General features: G+C 40.5%; 1 protein-coding gene and 1 long non-coding RNA gene across 3 annotated transcripts in view; one reads left to right on the top strand and one right to left on the bottom strand.

The window, feature by feature from the left end:
• The window catches only part of LOC309634822, a 111,784-nt gene that overhangs the window by 84,771 nt on the left and 3,254 nt on the right, over positions 1-23,759 (top strand). The gene's annotated exons all lie outside the window — the stretch shown is intronic.
• The window catches only part of PREP (prolyl endopeptidase), a 138,087-nt gene continuing 124,943 nt past the window's right edge, over positions 10,616-23,759 (bottom strand). For both annotated transcript variants that reach the window (XM_082405233.1, XM_082405234.1), the window contains exons 14-15: positions 14,809-14,965; positions 10,616-11,355 (exon numbers count right to left, since the gene is read on the bottom strand). In XM_082405233.1, the coding sequence (XP_082261359.1) occupies positions 11,061-11,355; positions 14,809-14,965 (452 nt within the window). In that variant the 3' untranslated portion in view covers positions 10,616-11,060. The remainder of the gene's footprint in view (positions 11,356-14,808; positions 14,966-23,759) is intronic.

Genomic DNA, 23,759 nt, shown 5'->3' with positions numbered 1-23,759 from the left:
TTTTTCCTGGACTCCCTCCCGGCTAGCTCTGGCGCACTAGACCCCTTCAGGCTGTGTTCACGCAGCCAACCCCAGTCCTCTCCCTGGGCTCTGACCTCCCAAGCCTGAGCCTCAGCTCCCAGCCCCCGCCCGCCCCAGCGGGTGAGCAGACAGGCCTCTCGGGCTGGTGAGTGCTGGTCGGCACCTGTCCTCTGTGCAGGAATCTCTCTGCTTTGCCCTCTGCACCCCTATTGCTGTGCTCTCCTCTGTGGCTTTGAAGCTTCCCCCCCGCCACCCCCCGTCTCCGCCAGTGAAGGGGCTTCCTAGTGTGTGGAAAATTTTCCTCCTTCACAGCTCCCTCCCAGAGGTGCGGGTTCTGTCCCTATTCTTTTCTCTCTGTTTTTTCTTTTTTCTTTTGCCGTACCCAGGTACGTGGGGAGTTTCCTGCCTTTTGGGATGTCTGAGGTCTTCTGCCAGCATTCAGTAGGTGTTCTGTAGGAGTTGTTCCACATGTAGATGTATTTCTGATGTATTTGTGGGGAGGAAGGTGATTTCCACATCTTACTCCTCCACCATCTTGAAGGTCTCCCTGTTCGTACACTTTTTGTTTTGTATTTTGTTTTGTTTTGTTTTAAAATCTTATTTGAGTGCTTCAGAATTATGGATTTCATTCCCTTTCTCACTTTTTCTACTCAACACTGCTTTTTAAAAAAAATTTTGTTTATTTATTTATTTTTGGCTGTGTTGGGTCTTCGTTTCTGTGTGAGGGCTTTCTCCAGTTGCAGCAAGCGGGGGCCACTCTTCATCGCCGTGCGTGGGCCTCTCACTATCGTGGCCTCTCTTGTTGCGGAGCACAGGCTCCAGACGTGCAGGCTCAGTAGTTGTGGCTCACGGGCCTAGTTGCTCCGTGGCATGTGGGATCTTCCCAGACCAGGGCTCGAACCCGTGTCCCCTGCATTGGCAGGCAGATTCTCAACCACTGCGCCACCAGGGAAGCCCTGTTCGTACACTTTTTCATGATAGCCATTCTGACCAGTGTGAGATGATAACCTCATTGTAGTTTTGATTTACATTTCTCTGATAATTAATGATGTTGAGCATATTTTCATATGCTTTTTGGCCATCTGTATGTCTTCTTTGGGGAAGTGTCTATTTAGATCTTCTGCCCATTTCTTGATTGGGTTGTTTGGTTTTTTGCTATTGAATTGCATGAGTTGTTTGTATATTTTGGAAATTAAGCCCTTGTCAGTTACATCATTTGCAAATACTGTCTCCCATTCTGTAGGTTGACTTTTCATTTTGTTTATGGTTTCCTTTGATGTGCAAAAGCTTTTAAGTTTAATTAGGTCCCATTTATTTATTTTTGTTTTATTTTCATTACTCTAGGAGGTGGCTCCAAAGAGATATTGCTGCTATTTATGTCAGAGAGTGTTCTGCCCATGTTTTCCTCTAACAGTTTTATAATATTCAGTCTTACATTTAGATCTCTAATCCATTTTGAGTTTATTTTTGTGTATGGTGTTAGGGAGTGTTCTGATTTCTTTCTTTTACATGTGGCTGTCCAGTTTTTTCCAGCACCACTTATTGAAGAGACTGTCTTTTCTCCACTGTATATTCTTGCTTCCTTTGTCATAGATTAGTTGACCATAGGTGCATGAGTTTATGTCTGGACTTTCTATCCTGTTCCATTGATCTTTATTTCTGTTTTTGTGCCACTACCATACTGTTTTGATTACTGTAGCTTTGTAATACAGTGTGAAGTCAGGGAGTCTGATTACTCCAGCTGCATTTTCCTTAAGATTGGTTGGCTATTCAGGGTCTTTTGTGTTTCCATATAAATGGTAAAATTTTTTGTTCTAGTCTGTGAAAAATGCCATTGGTAATTTGATAGGGATTGCATTGAACCTATATATTGCTTTGGGTAGTATAGTCATTTTCACAATATTGAGTATTCTGATCCAAGAATGTGGTATATCTATCCATCTGTTTGTGTCATCTTCAATTTTTTTCATCAGTGTCTTATAGTTTCCTGAGTCCAGGTGTTTTGCTTCCTTAGGTATGTTTATTCCTAGGTATTTTATTCTTTTTGATGCAATGGTAAATGGGATTGTTTCCTTCATTTCTCTTTCTGATCTTTCATTTTTAGTGTATAGGAATGCAAGAGATTTTCTGTGTATTAATTTTGTATCCTGCAACTTTATTGAATTCATTGATGAGCTCTAGTAGTTTTCTGGTAGCATCTTCAGGATTTTGTATGTATAGTATCATATCATCTGTAAAAGGTGATAGTTTTACTTCTTCCTTTCCAATTTGGATTCCTTTTATTTTTCTTCTCTGATTACCATGGCTAGGACTTCCAAAACTATGTTGAATAAAAGTGGTGATGGGACTTCCCTGGTGGCATAGTGGTTAAGAACCCACCTGCCAATGCAGTGGACACAGATTTGAGCCCTGGTCCGGGAAGATTCCACATACCGTGGAGCAACTAAGCCCATGCAGCACAACTACTGAACCTGTGCTCTAGCGCCTGTGAGCCACAACTACTGAGCCCACACCACAACTACTGAAGCCCACATGCCTAGAGCCTGTTCTCTGCAACAAGAGAATCCGCCACAATGAGGAACCTGCACACCACAATGAAGAGTAGCCCCCGCTTGCCACAACTGGAGAAAGTCTGCGTGCAGCAACAAAGACCCAATGCAGCCAAAAAAAAAAAAAAAAAAAGATGGTGAGAGTGGACACCCTTGTCTTGTTTCTGATCTCTAGAGGAAATACTTTCAGCTTTTCACTGTTGAAAATGATGTTTGCTGTGGGTTCGTCATATATGGCCTTTATTATGTTGAGGTATGTTCCCTCTATGCCCACTTTCTGGAGAGTTTTTATCATAAATGGGTGTTGAATTTTGTGAAAAGCTTTTCCTACATCTATTGAGATGATCATATGGTTTTTATTCTTCAATTTGCTAATGTGGTGTATCACACTGATTGGTTTACGTATATTGAAAAATCCTTGCATCCCTGGGGTAAATCTCACTTGATCATGGTGTATGGTCCTTTTAATGTATTGTTGGATTTGGTTTGCTAGTATTTTTTGAGAATTTTTGCATCTATGTTTCTCAGTGATATTGGCCTATAATTTTCTTTTTTTTGTGGTATCTTTGTCTGCTTTTGGTATCAGGGTGATAGTGGCCTCATAGAATGAGTTTGGGAGTGTTCCTTCCTCTGCAGTTGTTTTTTTTAAAAAATAAGTTTATTCATTTCTTTATTTTTGGCTGCATTGGGTCTTCATTGCTGCGTGCAGGCTTTCTCTAGTTGTGGCGAGCAGGGGCTACTCTTTGTTGCAGTGCACAGGCTTCTCACTGTGGTGGCTTCTCTTGTTGCAGAGCACGGGCTCTAGAGCACAGGCTCGGTAGTTGTGGTGCACAGGCTTAGTTGCTCCGCGGCATGTGGGATCTTCCCAGACCAGGGCTCGAACATGTGTCTCCTGCATTGGCAGGTGGATTCTTAACCACTCTGCCACCAGGGAAGCCTCCCTCTGCAGTTTTTTAGAAGAGCTTCAGAAGGATATGTGTTAGCTCTTCTCTAAATGTTTGATAGAATTTGCCTGTGAAGCCATCTGGTCCTGGACTCTTGTTTGTTGGAAGATTTTATTTTTAAAACAATTTTCCAATTTTTTTTAAAGAATCAATTTTATTTATTTATTTATTTATTTATGGCTGCGTTGGGTCTTCATTGCTGCCCGCGGGCTTTCTCTAATTGCGTTGAGTGGGGGCTACTCTTTGTTGAGGTGCATGGGCTTCTCATTGTGGTGGCTTCTCTTGTTGCAGTGCATGGGCTCTAGGTGTGCAGGCTTCAGTAATTGTGGCATGCAGGCTTGGTAGTTGTGACTCACAGGCTCTAGAGTGCAGGCTCAGTAGTTGTGGCTCGCGGGCTCTAGGGCGCAGGCTCAGTAGTTGTGGCACACGGGCTTAGTTGCTTTGCAGCATGTGGGATCTTCCTGGACCAGGGCTTGAACCCGTGTACCCTGAATTGGCAGGTGGTTTCTTAACCACTGCACCACCAGGGAAGTCCCTGTTGGAAGTTTTGAAATCACAGTTTCAATTTCAGTACTTGTGATTGGTCTCTTCATGTTTTCTATTTCTTCCTGGTTCAGTCTTGGAAGGTTGTATGTTTCTAAGAATTTGTCCAGAGTTGCTTGTAGTAGTCTCTTATGATCCTTTGTATTTCTGTGGTGTCAGTTGTAACTTCTCCTTTTTCATTTCTGACTTTATTGATTTGAGCCCTCTCCCTTTTTTTCTTGATGAGCCTGGATAAAGGTTTATCAATTTTGATTATCTTTTCAAAGAAGCAGCTTTTAGTTTCACTTATCTTTTCTGTTGTTTTTTTCATCTCTATTTCATTTATTTCCACTTTGATCTTTATGATTTCTTTCCTTTTACTAACTTCGGGTTTTGTTTGTTCTTTCTCTAGTTGGTTTAGGTATAAGGTTAGATTGTTTATTTGAGATTTTTCTTGTTTCCTGAGATAATATTGTATTGCTATAAACTTCCCTACTAGAACTGCTTTTGCTGTGTCCCATAGATTCTGGATCATCATGTTTTCCTTTTCATTTGTCTCTAGGTATTTTTTGATTTTCTCTTTGATTTCTTTGGTGATCCATTGGTTGTTTAGTAATATATATTGTTTTAGTCTCCACGTGTTTGTGTTTTTTACATTTTTTTCCTGTAATTTATTTCTAATCTCATAGTGTTTTGGTCCGAAAAGATCCTTGATATGATTTCAGTTTTCTTAAATTTACTGAGGCTTGATCTGTGACCCAATATTTGATCTATCCTGGAGAATGTTCCATGTGCACTTAAGAAGAATATGTATTCTGCTGCTTTTGGAACGTATGCTCTATAAATATCAATTAAGTCCATCTGGTTTAATGTGTCATTTAACACCTGTGTTTCCTTATTGATTTTACTGTCTGATGTGTCCATTGGTGAAAGCAGGTTGTTAAAGTGCCCCACTATCATTGTGTTACTGTCAGTTTCCCCTTTTATGGCTGTTAGTATTTGCCTTATGTATTGAGGTGCTCCTATGTTGGGTGCATATGTATTTGGTGAGCATCTTTATGTTTGTAACTTTGAACCCTTTACTAGGTAAATTTTCACTTATCTCTGTTTCATTAAGGGTTTTTCTAAGGTTTTATCTTGTTCTTTTGTTTGGAACATATTCCTTTTGTTTATTCATTTTCTTTGACAGTCTGTGTTATTTTTCTATTCATTAGCTAAAACAGTCACCTCTCCCAGTCTTGAAGGAGCGGCCTTGTGTAGGAGGTGAACCTTATTGTTCCACCCTGCTCTAGCTCTTGGTTGTCTCAAATCTTTGTGATTGTTCAAGCAGCCTACTTTATTCTTAGTGGTTTCTGGTAGTTGAGGGTGTGCAAAGACCTGTTGGTGTCCCAAAAGGGGTGGATCTCAGTCAGCACCTAGGTGCAGGCTGATTGGAAGCTAGGCCCTCAGGCAGCAGCTTTTCAAATGTGCAAATATAGCTCTTTCAGGGGCAGATGGGCATATCTGTCTGCCCTCTTTGCACTGAGCCCTGAGGTAATAGCTAGTTAAGAAGTTTCTTTGTTTGCAGCTGTCCCATTAACACAAGAACACAAGCCCCATGAACACAGGCCTTGCTGGCCACCAGACTCAGGCTATCAAGGGATGTAGCACAGCCACAGAAGTTGGGGCACCACACGTATCACAGGCTCTTTTCCTGGAGATGCTGGTGATGTAGGGCAGGACAGAGGGAGAGCGTGAGGATGACACCCACTGGCCTCCGTGATCTCTGGAGAGGATTATAATCAGCCCTTAGATGTGTTTAGTTAGGAGTCTGCTCCTCAGGCCACAGCTATGAAGATAAGCTAATAGGCCTCTTTCACAGGAAGTCTGGGGGTGCATTTCAGTCTGCTGTCTCTGTGCTGTGCCCTGGGGTGGTTAGCCAGTTAAGAACTGTTTGTCCATTTGCTACAGTCCTACAGGACCCACTGGCCACTAGAGCCACGTGATCAGTGGGTGTCACAAAAACCAGGGCACTAGGTGTATGCACAAGGTCTTTCTGGGAGGTATTAGTGACCTAGAGTGAAGTGGAGGGAGAGTGCAAATATGGCCCCACCAGCCTGTGTGGACTTTGGAGAGTGTTTCAGTAGGCTTCCAGATGTGTGTTCAATTAGAATCTTGCCCCTCGGGCCAAAGCTTTAAGATGAGCCGGTAGGTGTCTTTCACAGAAAGACTGGGCACTTTTCAGGCGGAGGACTCTCTGCTGGACCCTGGGGGTGAGCCAGATGAGTCTGCGTGAGCCCTTAAAGAACTGTTTTTTGGGTGGTTAAATTGAGTGAAGGTGGTCAAAGGTACAAACTTCCAGTTATAAGTTCTGGGGGTGTAATGTACAGTATGGTGACTATAGTTAATAATACTGTATTGTATATTTGAAAGTTACTAAGTAGATCTTTTTTATTTTTTAAATTAAAAAAAAATATTTTATTTAATTTATTTTTTTTGGCTGCGTTGGGTCTTTGTTGCGGCATGCAGGCTTCTCTCTAGTTGCGGCATGCGGGTTTTCTCTCTAGTTGTGGCATGTGGGCTCCAGGGAGCATGGGCTCTGTAGTTTGTGGCACATGGCCTCTCTCATTGAGGTGCAAGAGCTCAGTAGTTGTGGCCCCAGGGCTTAGTTGCCCCGCGGCATGTGGCATCTTAGTTCCCCGACCAGGGATTGAACCTGCATCCCCTGAATTGGAAGGCCGATTCTTTACCACTGGACCACCAGGGAAGTCCCTATGTAGATCTTTTAAAAAATTTTTAATTAATTTATTTAATTGAATGATAGTTGATTTACAGTGTCATGTTAGTTTCAGGTGTACAGAACAGTGATTCAGTTATACATACATACATATATACATGTTCCTTTTCAGATTCTTTTCCCTTATAGCTTATTGCAAAATATTGAGTACAGTTCCCTGTGCTATACAGTAGGTCCTTGTTGGTTATCTATTTTGTATATAGTAGTGTGCATATGTTAATCCCAACCTCCTAATTTATCCCTCTCTCCCCTCCCCTCCTTCCCCTTTGATAACAGTTAAGTTTGTTTTCTATGTCTGGGAATCTCTTTCTGTTTTGTAAATAAGTTCATCTGTAACTTTTTTTTTTTTTTAAGGTCCCATGTATAAGCGATATCATGTGGTATTTATCTCTGTCTGGCTTACTTCACTTAGTATGATAATCTCTAGGTCAATCCATGTTGCTGCAAATGGCATTCTTCTTTATGGTTTAGTAACATTCCTGTGTGTGTGTTTGTGTGTGTGTGTACACATCTTCTTTATCCATTCATCTGTCGATGGACATTTAGTTTGCTTCCATGTCTTGGCTATTGTAAATAGTGCTACTATGAACATTGGGGTGCATGTATCTTTTCAAATTAGAGTTTTTGTCTTTTCTGGATATATGCCCAGGAGTGGGATTGTAGGATCATATGGTAACTCTATTTTTGGTTTAAGGAACCTCCATACTGTTTTCCATAGTAGCTGCACCAATTTACATTCCCACCAACAGTGTAGGAGGGTTCCCTTTTCTTCACACCTTCTCCAGCATTTATTATTTGTAGACTTTTTGATGATAGCCATTCTGACTGGTGTGAGGTATTTTTTAATATATTAAATATATTAAACTTTTCTTAAAATTAAATTAAAAATGAGACTAGAGAGAAAAAACCAAAACAAATTTAAAAAATTGTTTCTTGTTTGCTATATCTTGGTGGGTCTCATGGATGCAAGCCCTGTTGGCTTTCAAAGCTAAATATTTTGGAGGCTCGTCTCTTAGATGCAAGTCTTAAATGCTGGGGTGCCAGATGTGAGGTCCAAACCCTTTGCTCCTCATGGAGAAGCTCGGAGTTGTGGGTCCCCTCCTGACTGTGGGTGGCTGTGTCAGGGGTGGGGTGTATCATGAGATTGTGTCTCAGCCTCTTCTACCCGGTTCCGTGTGGGTTTCTTCTCTTTCACCTCATGTGTAGGAGTTGCTCACCTAGTTTTTAGGTTTCTTTCAAAGCGCATTGTTCTGTATGCAGCTGTTGATTAGCTGTGTCCATGAGAGGAGGTAAGTTCAGGACCTTCCTAGTCACCATCTTGAATGGGAAGCCTCTTGCTTTTTTGTCTTCTTACTAGACTAGTGGGTAAGAGTGCCGTCTCCAGGGTCCTGCTGCCAGGGTTAACCACCCTGCCTGCTTGCTTCCTGGCTGGTAAACTTGGGCCTTTGCCAAATGGGGGTAAGGGTAGCAAATGGTTTGTAAGGTTGCTTGAGGACAAACATATCCACACACACAGAAAGCTTAGAGCACAGGGGACCGAGGACATAGTTTATCACCTGTTTCCTCCCCCTGGAGTCTCAACTTCATCAGGGCAGGACTTTTTCTCTTTGCACTCCCAGCCCCTAGAATATGAATGGATGCAAAATACAGCTAAATGGTCCTTATTCATTGGCCTCAGCCCTCATCCCACTGGCCTTCCTGACTACCCCCTTATAGTCTGACCTTCGCTTTTTTTACAGCCCCCCTTACAGCTTTCCAGTCTGGCCTTAACTCATCTTTGAGGCTCTGTAAGCCTTCTGGGCACTGGCTATGCGGTCTGCCCAGGGAAATCCCTGAGGCTGGTAAAGTTATCTGATAAATATGGAGCATTTGGTGACAGACTTTCTTAGCTGAAATGTAACCTTTCATACTGGCAGCACCATTTGTGTGTAACTGCCTAAGCTTTAGTGGGAGTATTAGGAAACATGACTAATTGCAAAGTTTTACAATATTCCAGGTGTGTACATATTAAACATTATAAATGTGACTTTACCTTACTAAGATAGCAAACGCTCTGTGGCGTGTTTGCAAGGCCCTGTGACAAGGCAGTTAGACCACCTGGGGAACATATGCAGCTTTTTTCCTCAAAACACCAGAGAGCAGCATAAGACAGAGCAGAGGGGCAGAGCACAGGACACAGAGGAGGGTGGCGTCTAGTAAGAAAGGCACTCTGAGATCTGCGGAGGAGCCCAACCTCTAAGTTGTCCAGTGTTTAAGGTGTAAAAAAGCTACCTTCAGTCTGTGCGCTCAGTTGTCCAGCTAAAATCTCGATATGAAAATTAGCTTGGGAAAGAAAACTCCCAATTGGAGTCCAATTATACACTAGGCGCGTGTAAGTATATTAGCTTGTTTATTCCTCATAATCAGCAGTGACTAAATGACAGTTGGGACTTGAACCTGGTCCTGATTTCTCTTGAAGCTGAGACTCTACACACTGTACTTCCACTTTCTGCTGCTAAGCAGAAAACCTCAGTGGGAAAGTGTAGCTGGATTCTGTGCAAACTTGCAAATGCTCTGGACTGAATGCGTACAACTCAGCTGTCTGCACCTCAAATGACCCAGCTGGTCTAGGATAAAGGCTGCCTTTGCCTTATCTAGACAAATACATTTTTTTTTTTTCCTGTCATGCTGGTCAGCAGTTACATGGCATTTAGCTAGTGTTAGCTTCTCTCCAGGTAGATGATGGTGGTGTCAACCCCTGCATGCACTGCTAGCTAGTGGCATACTTTTTCTCCAGGGATTGGGTGGAGGGGCTCATAATGAATCATATGTTCAACGACAGCTGCATTATATACAGTGCTTATTTAAACCAACAGTGATAGAAAACATAACTGTAGAAGAGAAAAGCCAAACCATGTATCCACCTTTCAACTGAGCTTGTATGTAGTGATAAGCTGGACAGAAAATAGTGTGTCTAACTTTAGACCACAGTTTGAGAGGTAGAGGTCTCAAGAGAAGCACAGGCATGTATGATTTGGAAAATAGCACTTACCTGGAAAAGAACAAGCTATTAGATTAATGAAGTAATCTTTTAAACTAATTTTTTAAGGTTAAAATACTTTATACAAAATAGTAAGTAAGTTTTGTGATATCTCATGAAGCAAGACAAAGAAGAAGCTGGGTTTTTTTTCTCATAAATTAGATCACCACCTCCCAAACTGATACCCAAAGGAATAGTATTTCATAAAATGTTAAAACAAATGCCTGAATTTTTTTTTTTTTTAATGGACAAGTTTGAGGAATGATATATCCTCCTCTTAACGATTTAAGGCTGGGGAGACACACTTTTTAAAGTATGACTATTTTTATTTCCAGGAAGTGGTCTATGGGGGGAAGAACTGCTTGGCAAATGCTGAAATTTCTAATTGTAAGATGAATTTGGATAGTTCACTCATGTGGTCTCTTAGTTTTCGAATCCTAGGTACTCTGATTTCCACGAATACTTTGTAACCAAACTGACAGACAAAGAGGTGAATAATCTGAAGTTTCAGGTCCACTGATTTTTAGGAGGCATCCAAACCAAAAGAGCCCCTGAGGAGACGATCAGCTGGCTGAGTGGTTAATATGTAAGAAAGACAGTAAGCCACCTCTAATAGCTTCCTCACCATAAACAAGGGAGCTAGATGGACGCACTCCGCCTCCGTGCAGCGCTTACAGTCTATGACTTCCTCGCTTATTCCCACAGACAAGTGACAGGACGCAGTGCAGAATGACTGCACTTCTGGGGTTGCTCCTCAACACAAAGGAACCAGAAATAAAGCCTCTCATTCTTAAATAACATTTATTATTGTTGCAAAGAAGTCTTTTTCAGGAGAACAAGTCTCACATTTATGTAAAGGTATATTGGTTATAGTTAGAGAAGCAAGTTTCACTGAGGTGCTCTATATGAAGTATGCCTGACCATGACTCTGAATTCAGCAATCTAATATTCACAATGTGTTGGCTGCCATTAGCTATTTATCCGAACATGCCTTTTTTTCCTTTTAAAATATGTGCCTGCACAGGGTGGAAAAAGAAACGCCAAGGGCCTGCTAAAAAGGAGAAGCCTAGAAAAGATAAAATTCCCACGGCAGTTCTGTTCAGCTGCAGTCCGCGAGTGCAGGAACAGTGTTCGTGTGGGGAGGCATTGCGCCCAGTGGTTTCTCGGTTTTAATGGTGTGAGAGCCCTTGAGGTTTTCCGCAGCGGTCAAAGGGAGTGGGAAATGCCATTTACTGAATCCAGTCGATGTTCAGGCAGCGCGCTATGAATGCAAACATGTCTGACACTTCTTCTATTACTTTGGCCGTGGGCTTCCCAGCCCCGTGGCCCGCCTTGGTGTCCACGTGGATAAGCAGGGGATTGTTCTGCTTCCGACTGCGGCCCACCAGGTACTGAAGGGTGGCAATGAACTTCAGGGAGTGAAGCGGGACCACGCGGTCGTCATGGTCCGCAGTGAGGAGAAGCATGGACGGGTACTGGATGTCGTCTGCCTCTGGTAGCTTCACGTTGTGCAGTGGAGAATATCTGAAAGGCAAAGGCACTTTGATGAGGCCGGATATCAAAATGAGAGTTGTGTGTCCACTAGGATAATCACGGGGACCGGTGGGCATAGTGACCTGTGTCGTCTACCCGCCTACCGTCACCGGCAGTGAGGACTGCAGCCAACTGGTCCATGGGTGACCACTGCAGACTAAGTTACATCACCCTTTGGGCTGTGAATGGCCAGGGCTATTGGAAGCTGGGGATCTGTGTCGTTTATTTCGCTCCCACTTTGGAAGCTTGTGTTAGAAAGAAACAGGGCTGTTGAAACAACCCAAAGTATGTGCATACTGACGGTCTTGAGGTGAATATTTTCATATTCTTCAGACTGACTTTTTCACTGCTACAAAGTGGACTAACTGTCCCTTTGTTTATATTTTACATGAAAAGATTTTAATTGAGGTATAGTTGATTTACAATATTCGTTTCAGGTGATTCAATATTTTTATAGATTATACTCCATTTAAAGTTATTATAAAATATTGGCTATATTCCCTGTGCTGTAAAATATATCCTTGTAGCTTCATTTTATACATAAGTAGATTGTATCTCTTAATTCCCTACCCCTATCTTGCTGACTGTTCTTTTTTTTTTTGTACATGGTACTACAGTTACTCTTTTATTTATTTATTTATTTTTAAATTTATGGCTGTGTTGGGTCTTCATTTCTGTGCGAGGGCTTTCTCTAGTTGTGGCAAGCGGGGGCCACTCTTCATCGCGGTGCACGGGCCTCTCACTATCGCGGCCTCTCTTGTTGCGGAGCACAGGCTCCAGACGCGCAGGCTCAGTAGTTGTGGCTCACGGGCCCAGTTGCTCCGCGGCATGTGGGATCTTCCCAGACCAAGGCTCGAACCTGTGACCCCTGCATTGGCAGGCAGATTCTCAACCACTGCGCCACCAGGGAGGCCCCCTGATTGTTCTTTTAAATCACTGATTGTGAATAGAATGGGTGCAAGCCTTTCTTTTGTTGAAGAACTTGAAATCCACAGCGTACAGCAGCTTTTTGCCTGTTTAGTACCTATAAAACCTTTATTCTGAGCTCAGCTTGGCAGTCTGAGGAAGACCACGGGTCCCCTCTGGGCCAGCTTCCTGCCTGAAACCAGGGAACCTGAGCCGCTGACCCCCTGCTGGCTCACAGTCCAGCAGAAAGAAACTGCCTTTGGCCAATGGTGAGAAGGTTAGTGGAGGAGACACCTTCTGAAGCACAACATAAGTACAATCAAATTAAACAGCGATTGATAATAGTTAAGTGAAAGACATCTCTGGATATTTTTTCTTTACATTTTAGTCCATATGGGTGTCATGTTTTCCAAAGTGTTCAGTATTAATGAATTAAATAAACTATTTTAGTAGAGTTTTATTTTGGAGGGTAAATAGGCAAAAATAGTAAAATTTCTACTCAGTTAACCAAGCTAAGACTAAAACCTTCTGGGGTTTAGTCTCCTAATAGATAAGATGGGGGTGCCAATGGATCTGTTTTCTGATCTCATTGCAGAGTATTTCTGGATCAACCCCAGTCCTCCAGATAAGGGTTAGTTCTATGGGAAAACAAGTCTGGAAACTCTGCCTACTAATAATGCCTCTCCCCACCTCAAGAATTCACGTGCCACATTTACACATTCAAGACTCTGAGAAGTTCTGTAGAAAAAAAGTCTGTTAGGCTTTATTTTTCTCAGCCATTCACAAACTTGGAAATTTAAATTTTTGGGGGCATGGGGGACCCCCTTCAATATACTGGATTGAGCTCTCTGCTCATTGGGAGTAGCAAGTAAGAGGAAAATACAGCTCTGTGGGTGCTAGGTTAAAAAATTAAAGTCTGAAATAGGAATATCACGGACATCTTGAGAGAAAAAATATTTAGAACTCTTTTTTTGCTTTCAAATTTAATTTTAGAAGTATCAGGTTCCAGCAAATATTTTGTTGCCTTCAATATACAATTAACTCAGTATTTTCAACTGAGTTTAAATGGGACTTATCCCCCTAAGTGCATATTTTCTTAAGGTTAATTGGAACTATGGCTTCTTCAAATATTCAGCTTTCACCAGGATGTGTCAGTGAGGCTACTTGTGTATTTTAAAAGTTAAACTTTCCCCCTCCTACAGAACAGAACTGAGTAGTTTAAAAGTATTATTAAAAAAATTCAAGTCATTTTAGCTGAATTTCTAAGTGGAGAGCTAACCATACAAAGCACATCAAATGAAGGAAAAAACCTGACTTCAGAAATTACTGTATCAAAATTTATAATTGACTGAGAAGACTGGGGAGAGAGGACATAGGCTGCTGGTGCTATTCCAAGAGTAATTCCTAAATACTGCCGGTAAAAATCCAAAAACCCCTACATGTGGGAAGTAAAGAGAGTGAAGAGCCAAAAAAGAATGTAGCTTGCAGTCTTGAGAATCTAAATGTTTGCCATTTTCTCACTGTTATCGCCAAAGTGTTGAGGGATACAAATATTTCAGTAATGCAACTTGTAGTTTCAAATATATGTGGTTATACTGAGAGCACAAAAAAAGCTTAACTGTTCTTGCATATATTCCTCTTCATTTCCTTATTTCTTAATTTAGAAAAAGAAATTCCATATATATGTAAGTTATAATGACTTTTTAAAAAAATTATTTTTTAATTGTTGCATTAACAAATTACCACAAATTTAGCAGCTTTTAAAAACAACATGGATTTCTTATCTCACAGTTCTGTAAGTCAGAAGTCTGGCTTGGCTCAACTAGGTTCTCTGGCTCTCTCAAGGCTGAAATCAAGGTGTTGGCTACCTGGGCACTTATCAAGAAGTTCTAGAAAAAAATCTACTTCCAGACTCATTCCAGCTGTTGGCAGAATGCGTTCAGTTCCATGTGGCTGTAGGACTGAGGTCCTTGTTTCTTTGATGGCTGTTGGTTGGGGTTGATCTGAGGTCGAACAGGCCCCCTTCCTTCAGTTTCAAAGCCAGCAATGGTGGCTCTAGTTCTCCTGTCCTCCTCATGTGTCCAATCTCTCTCATCTCCCTTTCTGCTGCATCCCCGACTCCCACCAGAGAAAGTGCTCTGCCTTTAAGGGTTTGTCATTAGATTGGGCCCACTCGATAATCCAGGATAATCTCCTTATCCTGGTCAGCTGATTAGTAACCTTAATTTAATCTGCAAAGTCCCTTCACAGAAGTACCTAGATTAGTGGTTGACTGAAGAACTAGGGGACAGGAATCCTGGAGAACCACCTTTAAAATTCTGCCCATCACATCTTTGTAGTTTGTTGTTTTTGTTAAAGACCAGATAAAAACCAGGAAGACAGGTATTCCCACCACTTGCCCTACTTTTGCAGTAAATTACATGCAAATATGAGATATTGAAGGGCATGGAGTCAAACATTTATCCTTTTGACTATGTTCAGTATTCTGGTATCAAATTGTTAGCAACACAAATATGTCAATATGAATTAAAACCTTACTTGATGAGCCATTCAAAGTGTTGTTTGTTGTCTGAGCACCCATAATCAGTGGTCCAGGCGTGACCAATAGTGTATTTATGGAACTTCAGCATGTCCATTACTCCAACTTGGGCAATAACACAACCAAAGAGGTCAGGACGCTGATTTGCACATGCAGCTAAAAATCAAGATAGAAAAGGGAGGTGGTCCATCATTAAACATCTATGTAATAAGCAAAACCAAAACAGAACAAAACAACACTTAAATGCTTTCAGAACCCTGGTTGTCTTTTTTCCAAGAGCACAGAAAGAAACCATCAGAAATCACTTGCCCAACAGCCCACAAGCTTTTCCCCCTCCTTCCAGTATATCGGAGGGGTGGGTATTGTCATCAGTAGTAGAGATTTACTCCTCAAAGTGAATCTCAGTGGAGGAACATTATATGAAAACCTCTAGGACTTTCTGTAAAACCTGTGTCCCCTCCTCCCATCCCCAGTTGCTTTCACAGGTGATGCAGGAGGCTAACGAACTTGTTCAGGATCTCAAAACTAGCCTGTGATATCGTGACACCATAAGAAATACCTGTTTAGTCTTTGTCCCCAGTTCCTAGAACAGAGCTCCTAAAACTCTTGGAATTTCCTGAGTGACAGGGTGAGAGGAGTGTCTTTCATAATTCAAAACTAACCTCTTTCAACCGTATCTGAGTTCATGCTAATGAGGTGGCTCTTGGTGGGTCCCTAGATAGCTTCAGGATGGGAGCTGGTTGCCCAAGGAACCAACCATGTGATTAGAGGATTGGATCTTTTGGTCCCACCCCTGACCTCTGGGCAGAGGAGAGGGGGTGGAGATCAAGTTGGTGATTAACAGCTATTGATTTAATCAATCTTGCCTGCATAATAGAACTTCCATAAAATCCACCAAACAATGAAATTTGGAGAGCTTCTAGGGTGGTGAACACAGGGAGGCGCTGGGACGGTGGTGCGCTAACAGAGTATGGAGGCGCTCTGCGTGCACCTGCCCGCCCATACCTTATCCTATACATCTCTTCCATCTGACTGTTGCCGAGTTCTATCCCTTATAACAAACTGGTAAACGTAAGGAAAGAGGAGGGGGACATGGGAACCCCCAATTTATAGCATGGGAGGTCCAGAACTTGTGATTGGTGTCTGCAGTGGGGGCAGCCCTATGGGACTGAGCCCTTACCCTTTTGGGTCTGTGCTAACTCTGGGTAGTGTCAGAATTGAACTGAATTGTAAGACACCCAGTTGGTGTACGGAGAGTTGGGGAATTGATTGGGGTGGTATGCCCCCCTTCCCACATTTGGCATCAGAAGTGTTGTGAGCAGAAATGGCTCATACAGCCCAAAGCAGAATAGGGCTTAAAACCCAGCTCGGAGCTCTAACCGATATTGACACACCTTCTTGTCCTGTTGTAAAAATACTCTTCTTTGTACACTTAAAAACTTATTTTTTTGGAAAATTCAATAAATGTTTATTGAACACCTGCCATGTGCCTGGCACTACGCCTGGGGATATGTCAGTGAATAATTTAGTGGGAAAGATAAAGAAGTGAACAGGCAATTATAGTGTGGCAATCACTACTGTTGGGAAAATACGGGTGCTATGGAAGTAGGGCATAGGCCAGAGTGTGGAAGTTGGGGAGGCTTTGGGAGGAAGTAAGATCAAAGCTGGCACGACTAGGAGTTAGTCAAGGGATGTGAACTTTTCCTGCCTCTGACAAAAAACTGTTCCCACCCCAGTTCTGATTTCACTGCTTATTCATGATACTGAATCCTGAGTCCTACCCCTGCACATCCTTTTCTCCCACTCAGAGGTGGGAGGCGCAGGAACCTGGAATCTGTTCTTTTAAATAAGCATCTCAGCATCCTGATGGAGGAACTCCATCTCTGAAGGTCCCTTAAAGGACCTAGTTTGTTAAAAGGCATAAATGAATTCCTGAATATAAAACTCCAAAAATAAAATGGAGTTTTATTGGATGAACCAGTAAGTTACAACACAATTCTCCCACTACTGAAATCAGATGGTATTTTCAACGTCCTTTCCCATTAAAAATTTTAGATTCACCCTTAGTTCTTCTTTCTTTTACACTTCATATTTAATTCATATGCAAATTCAGTGGGCTCAGATTCAAAATATACCCAGAATCAGACCACTTCTCACTACTTCCATCGCCACACCCAGGTCCAAGCCACCATTTTCTCTCCCTGGGACAGAAGCCACCTACTTGGGCTCCTGCTTTTCTGCCCTTGCCTCCCCTTCTGTCTACCCTAACACAGTAACGGGATCAATGCATGATCCCCATTAAAAAAAAAAAACATGTCAAATCATGACACTTCTCTGCTCAAAACTCCCCCAAAGGCTTCTCACTTCACAGAGTAAACCATGCTCTCTGCACCGGCCACGAGGTCCTGCCTGGTCTGGCCTCCCCCCACCCCTAACCCCTCCCATCTCTCTCCCCTGCTCTCTCTGCCCAGCCACAGACATGGGCCTCTGGGGCCCACTGCTGGCCTCGGGCATATCGTCTGCCTCCTCTGACTGGAACGAAAGCTCCATGAAGGCAGAGCTGTTGTCTCTTTCGTTTGCTGACATATGCCCAGTATCTGGAAAAATGCCCAGCACTTCTTGGTGCTCTATAAATATTTGTCGAGTGAACAAATCAAATTTGTAGTTATTCGGTATTTAAGAATATTATCCATCTCCTTTCTCAGTTTCTTTCCACAAGCCACACGACTTGTGGGATCTTAGTTCCCCGACCAGAGCAGGGATGGAACCCAGGCCCCGGCAGTGGAAGTGCAGAGTCCTAACCACTGGACCGCCAGCGAAGTCCCTCCATTTATTTCTTTCTTCTTTTTTTAAATTGAAGTATACCTGACTTAAAACATATTAGTCTCAGGTGTAAATCAGTGATTCGGTATTTTTATACATCACAAAGTGATCACCATGATAAGTCTATTTACCATCTGTCATCACACAAAATTATTAAATATTATTGACTATATTCCCTATGTTATCTGTACATTATATCTCTGTGATATTTTTATAACAAAGTTTGGACCTCTCAATCACCCTCATCTATTTCACTCATCTCCCCACCCCACTCCCCTCTGGAAACCACTAGTTTGTTTTCTGTATCTATGAGTCTGTTTATTTTCTGTTTGTTCAATTGTTTTGTTTCTTAGATTCCTCATATAAGCGAAATCATATGGTATCTGTCTTTCTCTGTCTGACTTACTTCACTTAGCAAAACACCCTCTAGGTCCATTCATGTTCTTGCAAATGGCAAGATTTCATTCTTTTTTTATATGGCTGAGTAATATTCTACTGTATGTATTATTATACACCTCATTTATCCATTAATTTATCAATGGACACTTAGGTTGCTTTCCTATCTTAGCAACTGTGAATAATGCTGCAGTGAACATAGGGGTACATACCTTTTTGAATTAGTGGTTTTGATTTCTTTGGAAATAAACTCAGAAGTTGAATTGTTGAATCATACAGTAGTTCTATTTTTAACTTTTAAGGAAACTTCATACTGCTTTCCATAGTGGCTGTAACCAGTTTATATTCCCACCGGTGCATGAGGGTTCCCTTTTATCTGCATCCTTGTCAACACTTGTTATTTGATGTCCTTTTGACACTAGTCATACTGACAGGTGTGAGGTGGTATCTCATTGTGGTTTTGATTTGCATTTCCTTGATGATTAGTAATGTTCAGCATATTTTCATGTGTCTATTGGCCATGTGTATGTCTCCTCTGGAAAAATGTCTATTCAGGTCCTCTGCTCATTTTTTAATTGAGTTGTTTTTGATGTTGAGTTGTATGGGTTCTTTGGATACTTTGGACATTAACCTCTTATCAGATATATTGTTTGTAAATATCTTCTCACATTCAGTAGGTTGTCTTTTCATTCTGTTGATAGTTTTCTTCACTGTGCAAAAGCTTTTTAGGTTGTTATAGTCCTATTTGTTTTTTGCTTTTGTTTCCCTTGCCTGAGGAGACATACCCAAAAAAATTTTGTGAAGACCAATTTCAAAGAGTGTACTGTGTTTTCTTAGAGTTTTATGGTTTCAGTTCTTACATTTAAATATTTTTTTGAGTTTATTTTCACATATGATGTGAGAAAGCAGTCCAGTGTGACTCTTTTGCATGGAGCTGTCCAGGTTTCCCAACACCATTTACTGAAGAGGCTGTCTTTTCCCCACTGTATAGTCTTCCTTCCTCTGTCTTAGACTGACCATATATGTGTGGGTTTATTTTTGGGTTCTCTATTCTGTTGCATTGATCTATATGTCTGTTTTTGTGCCAGTACCATACTATTTTGGTTACTAGAGTTTGTAGTATAGTTTGAAATCAGTGAACATGATACCTCCAGCTTTGTTCTTCTTTCTCAAGACCCTTTTGGCTATTTGGGGTCTTTTGTGTTTCCAAATAAATTTTAGAATTATTCTAGTTCTGTGAAAAATGCCATTGGTATTTTGATAGGGACTGCACTGACTCTAGTACATTGCCTTGGGTAGTAGGGTGATTCTAACAATATTAATTCTTCAAATCCATGAGCGTGGCACATCTTTTAATTTGTGTCATCTTCGATTTCATCACTGTCTTACAGTTTCCAGTGTACAGGTCTTCCACCTCCTTGGTGAGATTTATTCCTAGGTATTTTATTCTTTTTGATGCAATTTTAAATGGGATTGTTTTCTTAATTTCTCCTTCTGATAGTTTAAGGTACAGAAATCCAGATTTCTGTATATTAATTTTATATCCTGCAACTTTACTGAACTCATTTATTAGTTCTTTGGTGGCATCTTTAGGATTTTCTGTACATAGTATGTCATCTGCAAACAGTGGCAGTTTTACTTCTTTTCCAATTTGAATTCCTTTTATTTCTTTTTCTTGTCTGATTGCTGGGGCTAAGACTCCCAATACAATGTTAATAGAAGTGGTGAGAGTGAGCATCCTTGTCTTGTTCCTCACCTTAGAGGAAATGCTTTTGGCTTTTCACTGTTGAGTATGATGTTAGTGGTGGGCTTGTCATACATGGCCTTTATTATGTTGAGGTATGTCCCTCTATACCCACTTTGCTACGAGTTTTTAATCACAAATGGATGTTGAATTTTGTCAAAAGCTTTTTCCACATCTATTGAGATGATCTTATGGTTTTTATTCTTCAATTTGTTAATGTGGTGTATCACATTGACTGATTTACAGATATTGAACCATCCTTATATCCCTGGGATAAATCCTACTTGATCGTAGTGTATGATCCTTTTAATGTGTTGTTGAATTTGGTTTGCTAATACTTTGAAGATTTTTACATCTGTGTTCACCAGTGATACTGGCCTGTAATTTCCTTTTTTTGTGATGTCTTTGTCCGGTTTTTGTATCAGGGTGATGCTGCTGGCCTTGTAAAGTGAGTTCAGATGTGCTCCTTTCTCTTCAGTTTTCCAGAAGAGTTTGAGAAGATATGTGTTAGCTCTTCTCTAAATGTTCTGTAGAATTCACCTGTGAAGACATCTGGTCCTGGACTTTTCGTTTGCTGGGAGTTTTTTTTTTTTACATTACTGATTCAACTTCATTACTGGTAATTGGTCTGTTCATACTTTCTATTTCTGCCTGATTCAGTCTTGGGAGATTTTAAGTTTCTAGGAATTTATCCATTTCTTCTAGATTGTCCACTTTATTGTGTATAATTAGTCATAGTAATCTCCTATGATCCTTTGTATTTTTGTGGTGTTTGATGTAACTTCTTCTGTTTCATTTCTGATTTTCTTTGGGCCCTCTCTCTGTTTTTCTTGATGAGTCTGGTAAAAGGTTTATCTTTTTATCTTCTCAAACAACCAGCTCTTAGTTTTATCAATCTTTTCTATTGTTTTTTAGTCTCTATTATTGCTCTGATCTTTATTATTTTAGTTACTTTAGGTGTTAGGTTAGATTGAGATTTTTCTTGTTTCCTGAGGCAGGCTTATAATGCTATAAACTCCTTTGGCTGCATCCCATTGATTTTGGATCATTGTGTTTCCATTTTCATTTGTCTCCAGGTATTTTAAAATTTCCTCTCTGATTTAACAGTGACCCCCCCACCCCACCGGTTGTTTAGTAGCATATTGTTTAGCCTCCATGTGTTTTTTGCAGTTTTTTTTCTTGTAGTTGGTGTCTAATCTCATACTGTTGTGGTTGGAAAAGATGCTTGATGTGATTTTAATCTTCTTAAATTTAGTCAGACGTGTTTTGTGGCTTAGCATGATCTATCCTGGAGAATGTTCCATGTGTACTTGAAAAGGATGTGTATTCTGCTGCTTTTGGGTGGAATGTTCTTAAAGTCCATCTGATCTAATGTGTCATTTAAAGCCAGTATTTCCTTAATGATTTTCTGTCTGGAATATCTATCCACTGATGTAAGTAGAGTATTAAAGTTCCCTGTTATTGTTTTACTCTCGACTTCTCCCTTATGTCTGTCAATATTTGCCGTGTACATTTAGGTGCTCCTATGTTGGGTGCATAAATATCTTTAAAAATTTTATTTTATATTATAGTTGATTTACAGTGTTTTGTTAGTCTCAGGTGTACAGCAAAGTGATTCATTTATACGTATACATATATCCATTCTTTTTCAGATTCTTTTCCCATATAGGCTATTACAGAATATGAGTAGAGTTTCCTGTGCTATATGTTAGGTCCTTGTTGATTATCTATTTTATATATAGTAGTGTGTATTTGTTAATCCCAAACTTCTAGTTTATCTCCCCCCCCACACACACACCTTTCCCCTCTGGTAAGCATAAGTTTGATTTTGGTATCTGTGAGTCTGCTTCTGTTTTGTAAACAAGTTCATTTGTATCATTTTTTTTTGGGTTCCACATATGAGTGATATCATATTGGTATTTGTCTGTCTGACTTACTGCACTGTCTGACAACCTGTAGGTCCATCCATGTTGCTGCAAATGGCATTATTTCATTCTTTTTTAAGGATGAGTAATATTCCATTGTATATATGTACCATGTCGTCTTTATCCATTCCTCTGTCGATGGACATCTAGGTTGCTTCTGTGTTTTGGCTATTGTAAATAGTGCCACAATGAACACTGGGGTGCATGTATCTCTTCAAATTATGGTTCTCTCCAGACATATGCCCAGGAGTGTGATTGCTGGATCATATCATAGTTCTATTTTTAGTTTTTTAAGGAACCTCCATACTGTTCTCCATGGTGGTTGTACCAATTTATATTCCCACCAACAGTGTAGGAGGGTTCCCTTTTCTCCTGGGTGCATAAATATTTATGAATGTTATATCCTCTTCTTGTATTGACCCCTTTATCATTATGTAATGCTCTTCTTTGTCTTTTGTTACAAACTTTGTCTAAATCTATTTTGCCTGACTATTGCTACCCCTGCTTCCTTTTTGTTTCCATTTGCATAGAATATCTTTTTCCATCCCCTTACTTTCAGTCTGTGTCTGTCTTTGGATCTTAAGTGAGTCTCTTGTAGGCAGCATATAGTTGGGTCTTATTTTATTATCCATTCAGCCATTCTATCTTTTGATTGGACCATTTGGTCCATTTACGTTTAAATTAATTGTTGATAGGTATGTACTTATTGCCATTTAAAAAACTGTTTTCTGGTAGTTTTTGTAGTTCTTTTTTGTTCCTTCTTTTTTGCTCTCTTCCCTTGTGATGTAATGACTATACTTAGTGTTATGTTTGGATTACTTTCTCTTTTTTGCTTGTGTATCTACTATTGATTTTTGGTTTTGGTTATCAGGAGGCTCATACATAACCACCTATATATCTTTGCGATTAAGTTGATGATCTCTTAAGTTTGAACACTTTCTAATAATCTTGCATTTATATTCCCCCCTGCCATATTTAATGTTTTGATGTCATACTTTAAAACTTTTTGTTTTGTGTATCAACTTAACTACTATTGTGAATACAGATGATTTTACTACTTTGTCTTTTAAACTTCTTACTGACTTTGTAAGTAGCTGATCTATCTTTATGTTTACCTTTACTAATGAGTTTTTTTTCCTTTCGTAATTTTCATACTTCTAGTTGTGGTATTTTTTTTTCCACTTAGAGAAGGCCTTTTAACATTTCTTCTAGAGCCAGTTTAGTGGTCCTGAACTCTTTTTAGCTTTTGCTTGTCTGTACAACTCTTGATCTCTCCTTCAGATCTGAATGATAGCCTCACCAGGTAGTGTATTCTTGATTGTATGTTTTTTCATCACTTTGAATATATTGTGCCACTCCCTTCTGGCCTGCAGAGTTTCTGCTGAAAAGTCAGCTGATAGTCTTATAGAAGTTCCCTTATAAGTAACTAGTTGCTTTTCTCTTGCTCCTTTTAAGCGTCTCTCTGTCTGGGTGTGGACCTCTTTGGGTTCATCTTATTTGGGACTCTCTGTGTTTCCTCAACCTAGATGTTTGTTTCCTTTCCCAGGTTAGGGAAGTTTTCAGCTATTTATTCAGATAAGTTCTCTGCCCCCTCTCTGTTCTCCTTCTTGGACCCCTAAGACGTGAATGTTAGTTTGCTTGGTGTTGTCTCAGAGGTCTCTTAAGCTATCCTCATTTTTTAGAATTGTTTTTTCTGTTCAGCTTGGATGATTTTCACTATTCTGTTTTCCAGGTCTCTGATCCATTCCTCTGTATCATCTAATCTATTGTTGACTCCTACTAGTATATTTCTTATTTCAGTTATTGTATTCTTCACCTCGTTTTGGCTCTTCTTTATATTTTCTAACTCTCTGTTAAATGTCTCATTGTGTTCATCCATTCTCCTGAGTTTGTTGAGCATCTTTATAATAATTACCTGAACTCTTTATTGGATAAGATTACTTATCTCCACTTTGCTTAGTTCTTTTTCTGGGGTTTTATCTTGCTCCTTACTTTAAGAACATAGTTCTGTCTTCTAATTTTGCCTAATTCTCTGTGTTTATTTCTGTGTATTAGGTGGGTT

The sequence above is a fragment of the Balaenoptera borealis genome (genome assembly GCF_965194805.1).
Source record: "Balaenoptera borealis genome assembly, chromosome: 9".
NCBI lineage: Eukaryota > Metazoa > Chordata > Mammalia > Artiodactyla > Balaenopteridae > Balaenoptera > Balaenoptera borealis.
This window is presented reverse-complemented; position numbering and strand designations above follow the sequence as displayed.